Genomic DNA, 14,448 nt, shown 5'->3' on the forward strand with positions numbered 1-14,448 from the left:
CGATGTATGTACATCGCAACATGTTGTGTCACTCCTAATCTGTGTTAGTAAATAGGGTCTGTAAGTCTCGGCACGTGATCTGCGAGAAAAAACGATACATTTCACTTCCGGGCAGTCGTAAAAGTGAAAGTCATGGCGCTTTCTATAGCCTACTGGGCGTCGTACGTAAATGGCCAGAGCAAACTGACCAAAAAGAGCGAGGCTGCAGTAGAAAGTGGAAGGGTGTTGAGATTTACCTTCGACCATGAGCTGCGAGTGATAAACTCGTCGGTGCAGGCCTCAATGCGAGATACATCGTACAAAGTTCAAGTAAGTGTATATCAACCATTTGACATTGTCATTTTAGGCCTAGAATTCAGTTTAGGGTATTGAATAATAGTAGAAATCTTCTCAGGATAACTAATTTTTCTTCAAAGACATGCGATACAGTCATGTATTTTATTAAAATTTTAGTGGAATATCCCCACCGACTATATAACATGTATAATACCACATACATGTAAAGACGTACACATGTATCGTGTGAAATTTCAAATTACCTACCTAAGTTTTCGATCACCATTTGATATTTCCTAATGGTTTAACACTAACACAGCATTTCATTAAGCAGTAACGTCTTATAAAACAATGGTCCATTGTGTATTCAATGTATTCATTATTTATACATGTACTTCATGTGTTTATCAATACTAGGTTTTTCTGGAAGAAAGTGACAATGGTATCATCAAAGATGCTTCTTGCCAGTGTCCAATGGGAGAATTTAAATGTCACCATGTGGCAGCAACACTACTGTTCGGGTAAGTTTAGATAAAAATAATGACCTGTTTACTGTGTACCTGACTTTAATTGTGTAATGAGATTTATAATACATAAACCTTTAAAAGTGCCAACAGGATATTCTGGCTTGTTGCTATTTTTTACTTGCTCGCTTGGTATATATAGGATCTCACATGGTTTGTGGTTTGATGTGATTTACTTTCAACAAGTTGTGTTTTCTATTCCCGAGCCTTGGCGAGAGGATACAAAGCACACAACCAGTTGAATTTAAATCAAATCAAACCACAAACCATGGGATATTCTTTTTATCGCATGTTAACCCCACCCTGGTTATTAATTTACCTTACAGTACTGTATAGTTGGGAATTTTGGTTCCCCACCCTGGCTATTCATTTACCTTACAGTACTGTATAGTTGGGAATTTTGGTTCGTTCTGATATTTTGTAAACAAACTACGTAAAACTGACGTTTGTGATGTCACTGGATAAAGGAGTAAACATGTGATAAATAGTAATATGACATGTATATGACATGAATTTATATTAGCATTTTTCTACTCAAAAATTTACACATATTTGTAGTTATAAGAGGGCAAGTAAAACGGACGTTAAGTGTAGTTGGGTCAAACATCCCAAGTCAGCGCCACCTAAGGAAACAGTAACTATGCAGGAGCTGTATCCATCAAATCAGCCTAATTACACGTACATATTTCAGTTATGTTTTTGATATTGATTAAAATTATGTTCTCCATTAAACAACTAGTATCATTTGCAGATTGCTCAAGCATTACTTGAATTTTTTTTTGTAATCGAAGAAGTCGAGTCTGTATGATCCCTTAAAAAAACAAGAAAGTTTTAAGTTGTTATGCTTTTTTTATATATATATATATAAATCAGAGCACTCAAAAGAGTTGTAACGGATGACGACAGGTTATTTTTGCATAATCAACTCGGCCAATTGGGGCGCTTTACAGGTTGTTTTCATCTTTCTGAAAACAGTTTCCTTGTTTATGAGCAGTTTTTCTACTTAGGACTGACCAAGAGTTTTGCAGGTCTTTTATTTTTAGTTATTAATAAGATTTACTTGACAGGTGTTGTTGACAGATTTTAGTATTGATTGATTTTAATATGTATGCAATATTTGCATTGTTTATTCCAGAATTATTGACATGTTTTATTTTCCATTATTTGAAATACTTTAATCAGAATTTCACTGAAAGTATTGTATTTGGAAGTAATAGATGATTTGAACATATCTTATTTTATAAATAGACAAATGGATTGGTTACAAGTTCTAGCAACTTAGAAGTAAATGTGGAAAAAACTCCTTGTTTAGTTTGTAAAGATAAATACATTCAATTCTCTACACAATATTTTCATGAACATGTATAAAAATAATATTTTTTTCATAAATGCAAAAATTTTTCAATGTTCTTTCTTTTCTTAAAAGCTCTGCATTGGATTTTGTCAAAGGAACCCGAGATTGAGTCACTACCTGTACCAATTGTTGAGGACCTTCTTTTGTGCCAGGAGTACCTTACAGCAAAGGAGCCACTCTCATGGCTGAGGCAGCAACTGATCGTTTCACCTGATAGAATAATACAAGCAGCCTTCCTCACAATTGGACAGAGAGATAATGCTACCTGGGCAGCAGTAAGGAAGCATAGATTTACTGCTTCTAATTTTGGACCAATCATCGCAGCTGCAAAGCGCAATAGGTAAACATACCTTCATGGTGAATAGAATTGGCTAAAATTTCAGCTCAATTTTAGAATACATTCAGGTGAAAAAGAATCTTATTAGTAATGGCATATGCTTTCCTTTTCACCAGGTTAAATGTCTCCTTAAAGAAAAGGTTATTGAGTGCCTACAACTTAGAAAAAAGAGCCCCCATCCAGTGGGGTGTTACACATGAGAGTGTTGCTATAAAGGAATACTGCAAAGAAGGGGGTGTAACAGTATTGCCAACAGGTATCTTTTTTGACAACAAAAATTTTTGTTTACATATCATTGATATTATTCTTCTATGAGGACAATATAGAATATTTAATTTAAGAATATATCATTTGTAGGTATATGGCTTCATGAAACAGGAGTATTAGGGGCTTCACCTGATGGTTTTGTGCAAGGAACTTTCAAAGACAGTTTGAATGTGCACCTCCAACATCCTCAAAGAAAAACGTTGCCCGACATAGTGGAGGTCAAATGCCCCTTTTCAGCTAAGGACTTGACTGTTGCAGATGCATGTAGTACAATCAAGGATTTTTACTTAGGTATGGGTATACACTGTAATTGACTCAGATTAGAGACATCATCTGTATGACATTTAATGACTCACAGACTGTCATTACTTTTTAGCTATTGGTTGTTGTCTGTCGTCATGTGTTGACAATTACACATTTTTAAACTTCTTGATTTGACCAATGTTAAAAAATATTCATACTGCACATGTGTAAGAACAACTAAATGCATGTAGTAATGAAGACCAGGAAGACCTCCACCTAAATTGATAATTTTATGATCCCTGGGGATGGGGTTCTGACCCGAGGGTGGGGCCAAACTTAGTATATATTTTTTGTACAAGTTTGCTGACACTGTATAAAATGTAAATGCATACTTAAGAATAGCAGAAAATTATGTACAAAAAATGGTGAATTTCACAACCCAGTGTTTTGATTCTAGGATGGGTCCAAATTAGTCATATCTATTGATGTTTTAATGTTAATACACATATTATGTAAAGCATTTGATCATTGTATGCACTTTGAGGGCTGTGAAGTTTAAAAAATACATCTTGTTTTGTACTGTTGCTGAACATTAGAATTTAGCTTAGATATTCAGAACAGGACATTTTTTCCAAATTTCATAGCCCTTGGGAGTAGTGATACTTTTTCACTAGTGCTCATGTGACTGATAAGGCCTGTGGGCCTCTTTTTGGCATAACATGGGTGGATTTAATTTCATAACCACTTTTATCTATATTTCAGTCACAGAGGAAGATGGTAACATTACTTTGAAAAGGACACATGACTACTGGCATCAGATACAAGGACAGCTTCATTTGTCTGGAACTCAATGCTGTGACCTTGTCATTTGGACTCAAGTGGACTTGAAAATTATTAGAATATTGAAAGACAACACATGGGCTCAAAACATTTCAACAATGCTAGATTTTTATTTCTCAGTTTTTCTTCCATCTTTATCAGAATGATTTGCTAAATATATCAACACTACAAATTTATAATATATGAGAAATTTTCATTTGACTTGATGTACATATATATCTAATATAATATATAACTTTTGCTCTCATTCAGCTTTAGTGTTCTTTTTTTTTATTCAGAAAACATATACTGAAAGAAAATAATACTTGGAAAAATAAAATCCCCAAAAGTAACAATTTAAGAATTACACAGTATGAATTTCTTACCTGATACATTTGCCAATAATCATGCTTGTAAGAGGTGAGATCAAAATTCAATGACTGACAAAGAACTAAATTCAAATATTTTTCATAAAGATCCTCCTCACAAGTACTTATGATGAATGTTGATAATGATTTGTATGTGAAAATCGATTTCAGATGACATATTTACAGGTATATTTACCATCCTCCCCATAACTAATGGTATTCGAATTTAGATTTTTTATCTGACATTGATCTCTCCCCTAACATGCATGTGAATAAAAAATTAAAATAGCTGTCATATAATAATACAAAGAGAGATCTACATGTATTTCCAGTCAACATGTATAACATTCAAAAATTGTGGCCTAGAATCTACTCTTACAGTAGCTCATATTTGTCAGCAATCTCCTTAAGAAGGGGGGTCTGCAAATTAACTAGACAGCAGCACAATTGAAATAACTTTGTCGTCAAATGTCTATACTGAGCTGGCACATGATTAAGGATTTCATAATTTTTTATTCTTTCGTTTGCTCTCTCGACATGAATTCTACTACGTCCAATTTTATAACAAAGTTTTGCCTCTTCTTTGGCAAAATGCGATTTATTTGACAAAAAAGGTGGAATGTTTAAGGATACCCCGGAAGGAAGTTTGTCAAAAATATTAAAGCCTTTATCTGCAAGAATAAGATCTCCAGGCTGTAATTGGTCAAGAACTTTGCAATGCTGTACTATGGCTGCATCAGATGTGGAACCGGGATATAAATCGGAAGTAAATACAAGAGCACCGTTTGGAGCCACACATGTTACCGCCTTTACAGTGTGTCGGCTTTTGTAGTTGCTGTATGTAAGTGATTGACTATTCATGTTTGATGGTATATCTTGGGTGATTTCTGTGGCATCCATGGCAATTCTTGCCGAGGTGAAATCTGAAAAGGATTTTGGCATAGACCCTTTGCACTTTAATTGAGAAGGAATACCCACAGCTTTCAATACACCATCAAAAAAGATTTCATGAAGAGCAGAGATAAATGTATTTATAATGTTAGATATTGTAGATCTGCTTGTACCAAATCTAATAGCAAGGTCTAGATCTCGAAAGTTTAAGCGTAGCTTCATCAAACATATTAGCAGTTGGTCCTCTAAACTAAAGCAGGTGACCTCCCAACCAGCATAATAATTAAACGGCACCATTCGCTTGAGAATTTGCACAATAACATTGAAGACGTCTGCTGGAAATGAGGTGTAAAGCAGCATCTAAAAAGTAGAAAAGGGAAAAAAAATATCACTAATAAGAGGCCCGTGGGGCACATCGCTCACCTGAGTCACCTTAGCTCATATTTAAACAAAATTTCCTATATATTTTTATGTAAAACTTTGATCTCCCATTGTGGCCCCATCCAACCCCCAGGGGCGATGCGTTTAACAAATTAGAATCTGCACTGTGTCAGGAAGCTTTCATGTAAATGTCAGCTCTTCTGGTCCAGTGGGTCTTGAGAAGATTTTTAAAAGACCCCACCCTCTTTTTGTGATTATCCCTCCTTTGAAGGTGGCATGGCCCTTCATTTGAACAAACCTGAGAGGCCTTCACCCAAGGTTGGTTTTGGCCACAGTTGGTTATAATTGGCCCAGTGGTTCTGGAGAAGAAGTTGAAAATGTAAAAAGTTTACAGACAGACAGACGATGGACAACAGACTATCAGAAAAGCTCACTTGAGCATTTAGCTTGTAATACCAAAATTTACAAGAAAACTGCTATTATGTTTTCAGTATGCTGATTTAATAATTGATTGGGGTTTTATGCCGTTTTTGGCAATATTTCAGCCATTTTTCAGTATGCTGATAGAATCAAATTACCTTTTCGGAATCTTCCAGGATGTCTCCCACTGTCATTTTGGGTTTCCTCATTTGGAGGTTCCTAATTTCTTCCTGGAGCTATTTTACCTCGTTCTCCAGCTTTTCCACTGCAGATGTATAAATTTACAGAGTAAATATCACTTTAAATCTGACTGTCACTTCTATGACTTCTTTATAATAATATCCATAGATCCCTCTTATTTATATGTTTCACATACACTACAGTCCCTGAATTTTAAGGTGGCTCACTACATCTTGAAAGAGTTTCTCAAATCAGCATGAAATGATTTGATTATGAAAGATATGATGATATATAATGAATACTTATGTTAAAATGGCAGAAAATATGCAATTTTGGATAAAAAACATGTTTTCCTAAAAAAAATCAGTACATATAAACAAAAGACTGGTGGATTTGAACCTGGGATCTGCGGTTCACCAGACCAATGATATGACCACTGAGCTAACATTTCAATCAATAAAAATAATTTCACAAAACATTTAAATCGCCATCTTGTGGCTTGGTGTCATAAAGAGTATAAGCCTTGATGCAGTGAGAATTATATCTATATTTACTGAAACTTTGTTTCTTACCTGAATTGATTTGTTTTTGAATGGGCATAGAAGCCTCAACATCATCATCTGAAGTCATGTGGTAGGAATGGTCATGCACTAGATAACCATGATCATTACAAGATGCAGATTGTTCATCCATCTCATCATTGCCAACTTCTTTAGATTGTTCATCCATCTCATCATTGCCAGCTTCTTTAGATTTCTTTTTCCTAAAAATTAGTTTTTTATTTAAAATTTTAACATTTTATCTTGAGGCCCTACATTATGAGGAACCTACTAATTTTAAGATCTAATCACCACACAAATGAGTAGCTCAATTAAGTTTAATTATTGTGCATTCCAGTTAATACATCTACTAGTCGAGGGTTTTTGATCCGCACTGCTACTCATAAAGCAGTGACAGTTTTCATAGTTTTTTTTAAGTAGCAGTGCTGATTAGAAACCATCAACTAGTGAAGATGCAGTTTAGGGACCAGTCAATATTTATTGGGGGTTTGGACTGGTACAAAAGGCGACAGGGCACACAGTTTTTGGAACTTACATTCTGATAGGACTCCCAACTTTTTTTTTTATTTTCAACACTGATAGGACAGCAATATTTTTTCTTGCAAATGTAGCATTGAAAAAAGAATATAAAAAGTTTTTATTCAAATCCCAGAACTTATAGATCTATCATACAAACAATAATGCTGAATTGAATGCATGCTTGATTTCATGTCCAAGTTGAATATACTGGAGAAAATTTGCAATAAAATACTGGACCTTTGAAAATATTTAATAGTAAAACATGAAATTAAAAATCGCAAAATAAGTATTCAGCTGTAAAAAGAATTGCAAAGATTACATGTAAGATTTGCATGGAGTATGGATTTCAATCATAGAAAATAAAAATATTATATATTATGTTGGTCATAACTTAAAGGATACAGACTACGCCTGGATGTTATAAACTTTTACCGTATTAATACTAAAACACTCACTTTTGAGTATGAGTACGATTTAGAGCACAGAGTTTCAGTTTGAGTATGAAAACATGCACAAAAAAAGTTTTATAACCTCCATGCCAGAATTTACCTAAACACATCTTTAATCATATGATAGAGAATACTGAGATGTGAAAAATACTTGTATGTATATGAGACAAATTCAGGAAAACAGTAATTAAACATAAACAACAATTGAACAAAAAAAGTTAAAAATAATGAGATTTCTAACTAGACTATGTGATCTGCAGAAATGATAATTAAGTATTTAATTGTTGTTTAATTATACATATATGTTTATTTATTAGATAGGACACTCACTTTGTATTTCACATCTGATATAGAGCACTTTTTTTGTATTCTTAGAAGATAGGACATAGGGTTTGTTAAAAATGGTTATATGGAATGCACCGGTTCAACCCTCAATAAATGTTGACCAGTCCCCTAAGGCCCTTATATGAAGAAAAAAACATACCTTTTTCGAGTGGGTACTTCTGGGAAGCTTAACGTTTTGCTGAAGCTGAATACGGTTGGCCCATTGTCCTGCTTGCCCTCGCGGAAATGACAACTGCAGATTCGATCATTATTATTACAATCTCTATCTGCACGCCTGCGAATTAGAAAACCTACATGTATATTGAAAGCCACTTCAACCTACTGATCTATATTTTGATCAAAATTAAACATATGACCATTCTTTAACACAGTTTAATTGAATAAAAAATATTATATTGTGGTAGTAAATGACCGTTAGTCGAAAACTCATATGACACGGTCACTGTGACTGTGAGATTTGCTAATCTGCTTTAATTTCATTTTCATGTCGGTAAATCACGCTGAAAAGTTATAAAATGCGCCTACCTGCACCTCTCACTCCATTTCTTTCTTTTTTGTGCGTCAATCGGGAAGCGAACAAGCTGCAACGCTGTTTTCCGCCGGTAATGTGATTGCAACCGTATGCAGAACAATACGGCATTTTGCTTTACTGCCCGGAAATAGTAAAACGAAAGCGAAAGTAAACGAGACTTACAGACCCTATTGCATCTTCCTGGGAAAGTGAAAGTAAAGCTATAACATCCAAAGAACGCACGGGGAATATCCCGGTAAAACTGGGTTTTCAGTATTTGATTGCCCATATAATACATGTATAAACAAACACTATACAAGCAATGTACTGGCATTGGCGAGTGGGTGAATGGCTAAACATGATCTCGCCTAATGATATACACGAGAATGGATAGAGCAACAGTTAGGTTGACCGAACATGTCGCCAGCAACTTCCCGCCATTATCACGGTGTCTCACTGAAAAATGAAAACATAGTTATTCAAATTTGTGTTTTGTTTCTAATCTTATATGTAAATTTCAATACGACCTCCTTCATCTGATATTTTTTTTTTCAAAATGATCATTATGTAATAAGAATGATATGGGAGTCTCCTAGAGTCCGAACTTCCGGGAAAGTCTCATATTCTGTACTTCCGGTAGTATCTCAGATTCTCTAATTCAGGGAATCCTCTTGATTCTGTACATCTAGGAAACTTCCAGACTGTACTACCAGAGGACTCCCATATTTAGCACTTTCAGGAATTCCAAAGATTCTGCACTTTTCCTGATTTCTGAATTAATAAGTTTAGTACATTTGATGTATCAAATCTGTCAGCGTTACCTGAGTTATAGGCTGTTTGTTCGTGTACTGAGATCGGAATATTCTGACCGTCCAATGAACAGGAGAGTTTCATTCCAGGTTTATATAACGTAGTATGCTGAACATCATTGGTCAGTGCTAAAACATAATGAGTTGTCATTGACGAAATAACACTCAATTATTTACAAACAATAACGCTACACATTTGGGCTGAATCGATAGTTGTGTAGAAAGAGTTACTCCTGGAATTTGTGAAGAGTGATGTTGGTATTTTAGTGGTAGAGCGTTCGCTTCTTGAGTAGAAGTCGTGAGTGAGAATCCTACTTGTGCCAGGGTCGCGGCAAAGCTAAGACGCTAAACTATATTGTGGTTGATCCTTCTCCTAACATTTGTCCCGTGGGGATCCGGATTACAATAGGTCCTTAGTACCCATTTGTTTGTCGTAAGAGGCGACTAAATGGGTCGGTCGTTCGGACGAGACCGCAAAAACCAAGGTCCCGTGTCACAGCAGGTGTGTCACGATAAAGATCCTCCTTGCTCAATGGCCATAAGCACCGAGCATAGGACTAAACTTTGTAGCCCTTCAGCCGCAGTGGTGACATCTCCATATAAGTGAATTATTTTCAAGAGGGACTTTAAACAACATTCAATTAATATATCAATATTCTAACATTTGACGTTTAGAAGTGAGAACCACGGGTCTTTAAGATATTACTGTAAAAACGGAGGTCCCGTGTCGCGTTAAAAACTTTCCACTGCTACGACTGTAAGCGCTAAGCATAATGAGTTTAATTTGTGGTGACGTCTCAACCATTCTGGACGGGACGTAGACAAACAAACAGCGTGTAAAACCTTGTCTGAATTTGATACATCTTTCTTTATAGTATTCAAAATGCTGCACCGCCGCGGTGGCCGATAGGTTAGGGCGTTCGCCCCACGTGCGGACGGCACCAGGTGTGGATGTCAAGGGCCCTCGGAGATGACCTTAAAAACGCATGTTCCGTGTCACAGTAGGTGTGGCACACTAAGAAACATTCACTGTTCAATGGCTGTAAGCGCCGAACATAGGCCTTCACCCATGAGTGAAAAATTCTCGAGTGACTCTTTAAGCAAGATACAATTAATTATTCAAAGTGCTGCACCATGAAAATTAAATATCTAGCAGGGAGATTGACACTCATGTGTACATACGATATGAAATATGATATCTGAATTGCCCTTTTTATCGGTGCAGATAAATAAGAAATCCTTACAATAGAATCTCACAACAGCTGTGCAGAAAGTATCATGTACTATTCTGTTCCACCAACATGTTGCCAAGGTCGACAACTCCTCACCACGAATCCGTATCCCGGTGTTCGAGGCATTAAAGGACGAATGTTCACACGATATAGTCACGTGACTGGTGCTGTGTTGTCTATGTGCTGTGAAGCCTGAGACTAAAACAATATAACAGATTCTAGATTTTGATTGGAGGATATAATATGAATATTGAATGTGCATGCATGTTGTAGAATCATCGACTAATAATGCTTTCAAACGTAATTAAGGCATTGATCAACGGAGACACGTGATCGGGATTGTGATGAAGATGGAAGAAAGTTTGAATTAACGACACATAGCATTTACACCTGTTTTATCGTCAGATGACGTATACCATTCCGTCTGACACAGACTCATTACGTCACTACTCACCACAAGTTTTGTTTCTTCTTGTATACCCCATTCGACACATTTCCAATAGAGGCAACGCATCTTCAAAAAAGTTAGTGTGTTATCATTGATTTTACTTGAAGTACAGAATTTGATTAACTGAAGAAAATAATTGAATGCCAGTACGCATAGTAGTGACATGGAATTTTATGACTGCGCTTCAAATATCCAAGCAGAAAATGTAAATGTAAATGTGGTCAAGTTGAAATATGACATACGAGTTATAGGTTAGTAGCAAACTTTAATATTGTGAGTTGGGGGACATTAAACAAGCATGAACCACCTGCAATTCTTTTTTATCTCCATAAAATCGTTTACCATGAACTTGATAATATTGCTCATCCCTGTGGTGCACATGTGTGGTAAAATTAATGCTACACCCTCGGAATGAATGATGATATTATTTACCTCATCATCAATGTGATATCTTGCTTTTCAGACAGATATTTGGTTGAATGAGTAATTGAATTTAACGCAAAGGACCTATAGATCCCCTCTGATCATACTGGGTATATCTGAGCGCAAAGGACTTTTGTATAATCCTTCACATGTATGTACTTATTTAAACAAACATCTTACACATTGTCAACTTTTTAATACCTTTTTTTAAAAATGTCCCACACCTTCTCGTCTGATAAAAAAATATTTAAACGAAAATAATTTTCAGAACGATACCTGACACCCTGTACTTTAAATCCACTCGGCTATTTCGTGTCACTATGCACGCCTCTGTGTACGGTTGTGTACCTTTTAATAAGCACCTGTCACTACATAAATAATAGGAACCCATTTAAGAGGATACTAATGTTTTAGGACTGCTGAGTGGACTTTGTTAAAAGAGGAAATTAGAACACTGTAATTACTCATTTCTTGCCCAAAAAAAATCAGTAATACTGTGTATAAAATATATTAATAACTTAATGTAAATCGCATGCTTAGGAATGGTCCTGTTGTGAGTATTAAGATATAAACGATTATCTCTCTCTCTCTCTCTCTCTCTCTCTCTCTCTCTCTCTCTCTCTCTCTCTCTCTCTCTCTCTGTATCTCTCTCTCTCTCTCTCTCTGTCGGTCTCTCTCTCTCTCTCTCTCTCTCTCTCTCTCTCTCTCTCTCTCTCTCTCTCTCTCTCTCTCTCTCTCTCTCTCTCTATATATATATATATATATATATATAGGATCTTCAGTAACAATATTATGCGATTCATTAATAAACTTTATCATGATCATTTCATGGTATGCATTACATTAAATTTCAGGTAACCCAGACTGGCGAAGGGATGATTTGGTGTCCCCGTGTTTCACTTCACTGTAAACTCGACGTGAGCAGTGGTTATTTTCAGATTTTATTTTTATTTTATACGTGTGCATTTAACAATTCTTCTATCAGATAAGCCATTTCAAAACAAATATCTCCTGCACATCCGGGGTCATAGGAGCGGGACAAAAAATTTGACCAATTTTCAAAACTCTTCTCTACAATCACACACCTGCTAGGAAAAAAAATAAGTGTATGGTGATGTAGTGCAGGAAATCCTATTCCGAAATTCTGAAATTGTAAATTCCATGATTACTTTTGTAGGGGTCCTCCCTCGAGGACGGGGTAAAACTTGGTATTTGTGACACAGAGACAGCATCTGCTGTTATATAACCAACAACGGTAACTGTATCGCAACAATTACCATCGCAGTTCCTTTTTTCAAACACACACACACATTGTTGTTACAGCGTCGGTTTTTATCATCGGATAGCTATCAATGTGATAGTGGCGAAAACAATTAAAAAACGGTAAACTATGTATGCAATCGGTCTGAATTCAAATAGTATAGAGTGTAGTATATTGTTATCACTTTCATGTAAATCAGACGAATGTGATCCATTTAGAAACATATGTTAAAAGTAACGTTAACCAACTGCGTGCATAAACCACGTCTGGATAACGGTACATAACATAACAACATTTAACAATACATGAGGACAGGTACAGTATAGACAGCTTTAATTGCGCATGTAACGTTCATTCCTACAGTATTCACCATACCAAAATATATCACATGTTGTGTAGATTAACACGTGGAATTGTCACTCCTTAAAAACCATTTTAACCTCGGTTTCACCTCAGTCAACAATGCTTTTTGGTGGGGTGAAAATTGCAAATTATACCTTAAAAATCATAAAATATTTTGATATTGTAAATGAAAGGCGAAGATAACGAAAAGAGATCAATTTCATAACTCCTATATGCAACACAAAATAGATAGTTTGGACGCATCAGAGGTGGGATCAGGTGTCTAGGAGGAGTAAGCATCCCCCGTCGACCGCTTACACTGGCCATGAGCCCCAGATCTAGATCAGGTAAACGGAGTTATTCATAGTGAAAATCAGTGTGCCAAGAACATCGTCAATACAGGCGTCAACCTATGGGTCGTAATGTAAAACTTAAATGTCGAATTGAAAGTCACAACAAGAGATGTTTTTTTGTGACTTAGAAGTGTCTGAATAAATTCTGCTTGATGAAAGGAGAAGATATTGATTAATGTTGGTATGTATTTTTTCCTACTTAAATATAAAAACAGGTCGGTGGACATGAAACAAAACCTATTATACCTTAAATAATGTTAAACGACATATGCAGTTGGATATCTCCTCAAACCAAACATCAGTACCAAAACCAGTCCATTGGAAGAGCTTTCTGCATGGAGTGTTCCACAATGCTTATCAGAGAGTTCATGTGGGCAGTTAACTAATACATAAACTAATACATAAACAAAGTTTCTGAGTTACCTCTCTTTGCTCATGCCGATTCACGTGTTTTGTCTTTCTGTATGATCATCAACGGTAGCCCGCTGTGAATACACATAAACAATATGTACCAATAAAGGAAACAGTGTTGTCATAATATGTGTTAATCCACCAGCGAATAAATCAAAAACAGTATAATATGGTAAACGGTAGTTCGGGGGGTTCATTAAGTATGAAAAGAAATAGATACATATTCTCAATTTACGGGTTTTGAACTTTGTATCATCCAATTTACCTGTTTATGATTGTGTACTTTGGGTGATTTTTTTTAGTATTTACAAAACAATATCTATAAAACTATTTCATAATATCGTATTAGTATTTTTAAGTTACCATTCTATTTTCACTGTCTAATTAACACAAAATAAGACTCGTGTAGTGAGTAGAGTTTAAACGAATCGGGCAGCGACAGATCACTTTGAATTTTTTATCACTCGATTTAACAGTTGATGTAAATGTACTTAGAAAATGTTTTGCAGAAACAGGATCTTCCTGTCGATGTATAATCTGAGGACTGATGGGGATAGCTACCGAATGCATAAACACTGTTCCGGAGTTACCTCTCTTTGTTTGTGTACAGTCTTCAACTCTGATCACAAATAAATGATATGTACCAATAAAGGAAACATTTTGTAATCATAATAAGTTTGTTAATCCATCAGCGAATAAACATGATGCACTAAAACAAGATCCAC

The 14,448-nt window shown here is 35.6% G+C and overlaps 2 protein-coding genes and 1 long non-coding RNA gene across 5 annotated transcripts; 1 reads left to right on the top strand and 2 right to left on the bottom strand.

The window, feature by feature from the left end:
* Positions 1 to 23: 23 nt before the first annotated feature.
* On the top strand, positions 24 to 3,987 carry LOC125675782 (uncharacterized). The gene is made up of 7 exons (XM_056148097.1): positions 24 to 309; positions 694 to 797; positions 1,359 to 1,495; positions 2,197 to 2,494; positions 2,608 to 2,747; positions 2,849 to 3,049; positions 3,764 to 3,987. Exons 1-7 carry the CDS (start codon positions 133 to 135, stop codon positions 3,985 to 3,987), a joined length of 1,281 nt encoding a protein of 426 aa, XP_056004072.1. The 5' UTR covers positions 24 to 132.
* Positions 3,932 to 9,086, bottom strand: LOC125674560 (uncharacterized). Of its 3 annotated transcripts, none has more exons than XM_056148086.1 (5): positions 8,459 to 9,086; positions 8,073 to 8,207; positions 6,633 to 6,823; positions 6,039 to 6,145; positions 3,932 to 5,439 (listed from the first exon to the last, which is right to left on the bottom strand). In XM_056148086.1, exons 1-4 carry the CDS (start codon positions 8,776 to 8,778, stop codon positions 6,117 to 6,119), a joined length of 675 nt encoding a protein of 224 aa, XP_056004061.1. In that variant the 5' UTR covers positions 8,779 to 9,086; the 3' UTR covers positions 3,932 to 5,439; positions 6,039 to 6,116. The 3 variants fall into 3 exon arrangements, with proteins under 3 accessions (XP_056004061.1, XP_056004060.1, XP_048767681.2); XM_056148085.1 differs by having other exon boundaries at positions 8,459 to 9,076; XM_048911724.2 differs by lacking the exon at positions 8,459 to 9,086 and having other exon boundaries at positions 8,073 to 8,234.
* A 179-nt stretch (positions 9,087 to 9,265) lies between these two features.
* On the bottom strand, positions 9,266 to 13,800 carry LOC125672894 (uncharacterized). Its single transcript, XR_008798243.1, has 4 exons — positions 13,736 to 13,800; positions 10,940 to 10,999; positions 10,498 to 10,683; positions 9,266 to 9,382 (listed from the first exon to the last, which is right to left on the bottom strand). It is a non-coding gene; the product is annotated as an uncharacterized LOC125672894 (long non-coding RNA).
* Positions 13,801 to 14,448: the final 648 nt, after the last annotated feature.

The sequence above is a fragment of the Ostrea edulis genome, chromosome 8 (genome assembly GCF_947568905.1).
Source record: "Ostrea edulis chromosome 8, xbOstEdul1.1, whole genome shotgun sequence".
NCBI classification, from domain to species: Eukaryota; Metazoa; Mollusca; class Bivalvia; order Ostreida; family Ostreidae; genus Ostrea; species Ostrea edulis.

What these genes read in the sequence shown, in the direction of transcription:
- LOC125675782 (XM_056148097.1), top strand. Translation starts at nt 133, where the DNA reads ATGGCGCTTTCTATAGCCTACTGGGCGTCGTACGTAAATGGCCAGAGC. An exon ending in GCAGCTGCAAAGCGCAATAG is followed by an intron (nt 2,495 to 2,607) that starts GTAAACATACCT and finishes CCTTTTCACCAG; the next exon opens with GTTAAATGTCTCCTTAAAGA. An exon ending in AATCAAGGATTTTTACTTAG is followed by an intron (nt 3,050 to 3,763) that starts GTATGGGTATAC and finishes TCTATATTTCAG; the next exon opens with TCACAGAGGAAGATGGTAAC.
- LOC125674560 (XM_056148085.1), bottom strand. Translation starts at nt 6,089, where the DNA reads ATGAGGAAACCCAAAATGACAGTGGGAGACATCCTGGAAGATTCCGAA. An exon ending in TCCTGGAAGATTCCGAAAAG is followed by an intron (nt 5,440 to 6,038) that starts GTAATTTGATTC and finishes TCTACTTTTTAG; the next exon opens with ATGCTGCTTTACACCTCATT.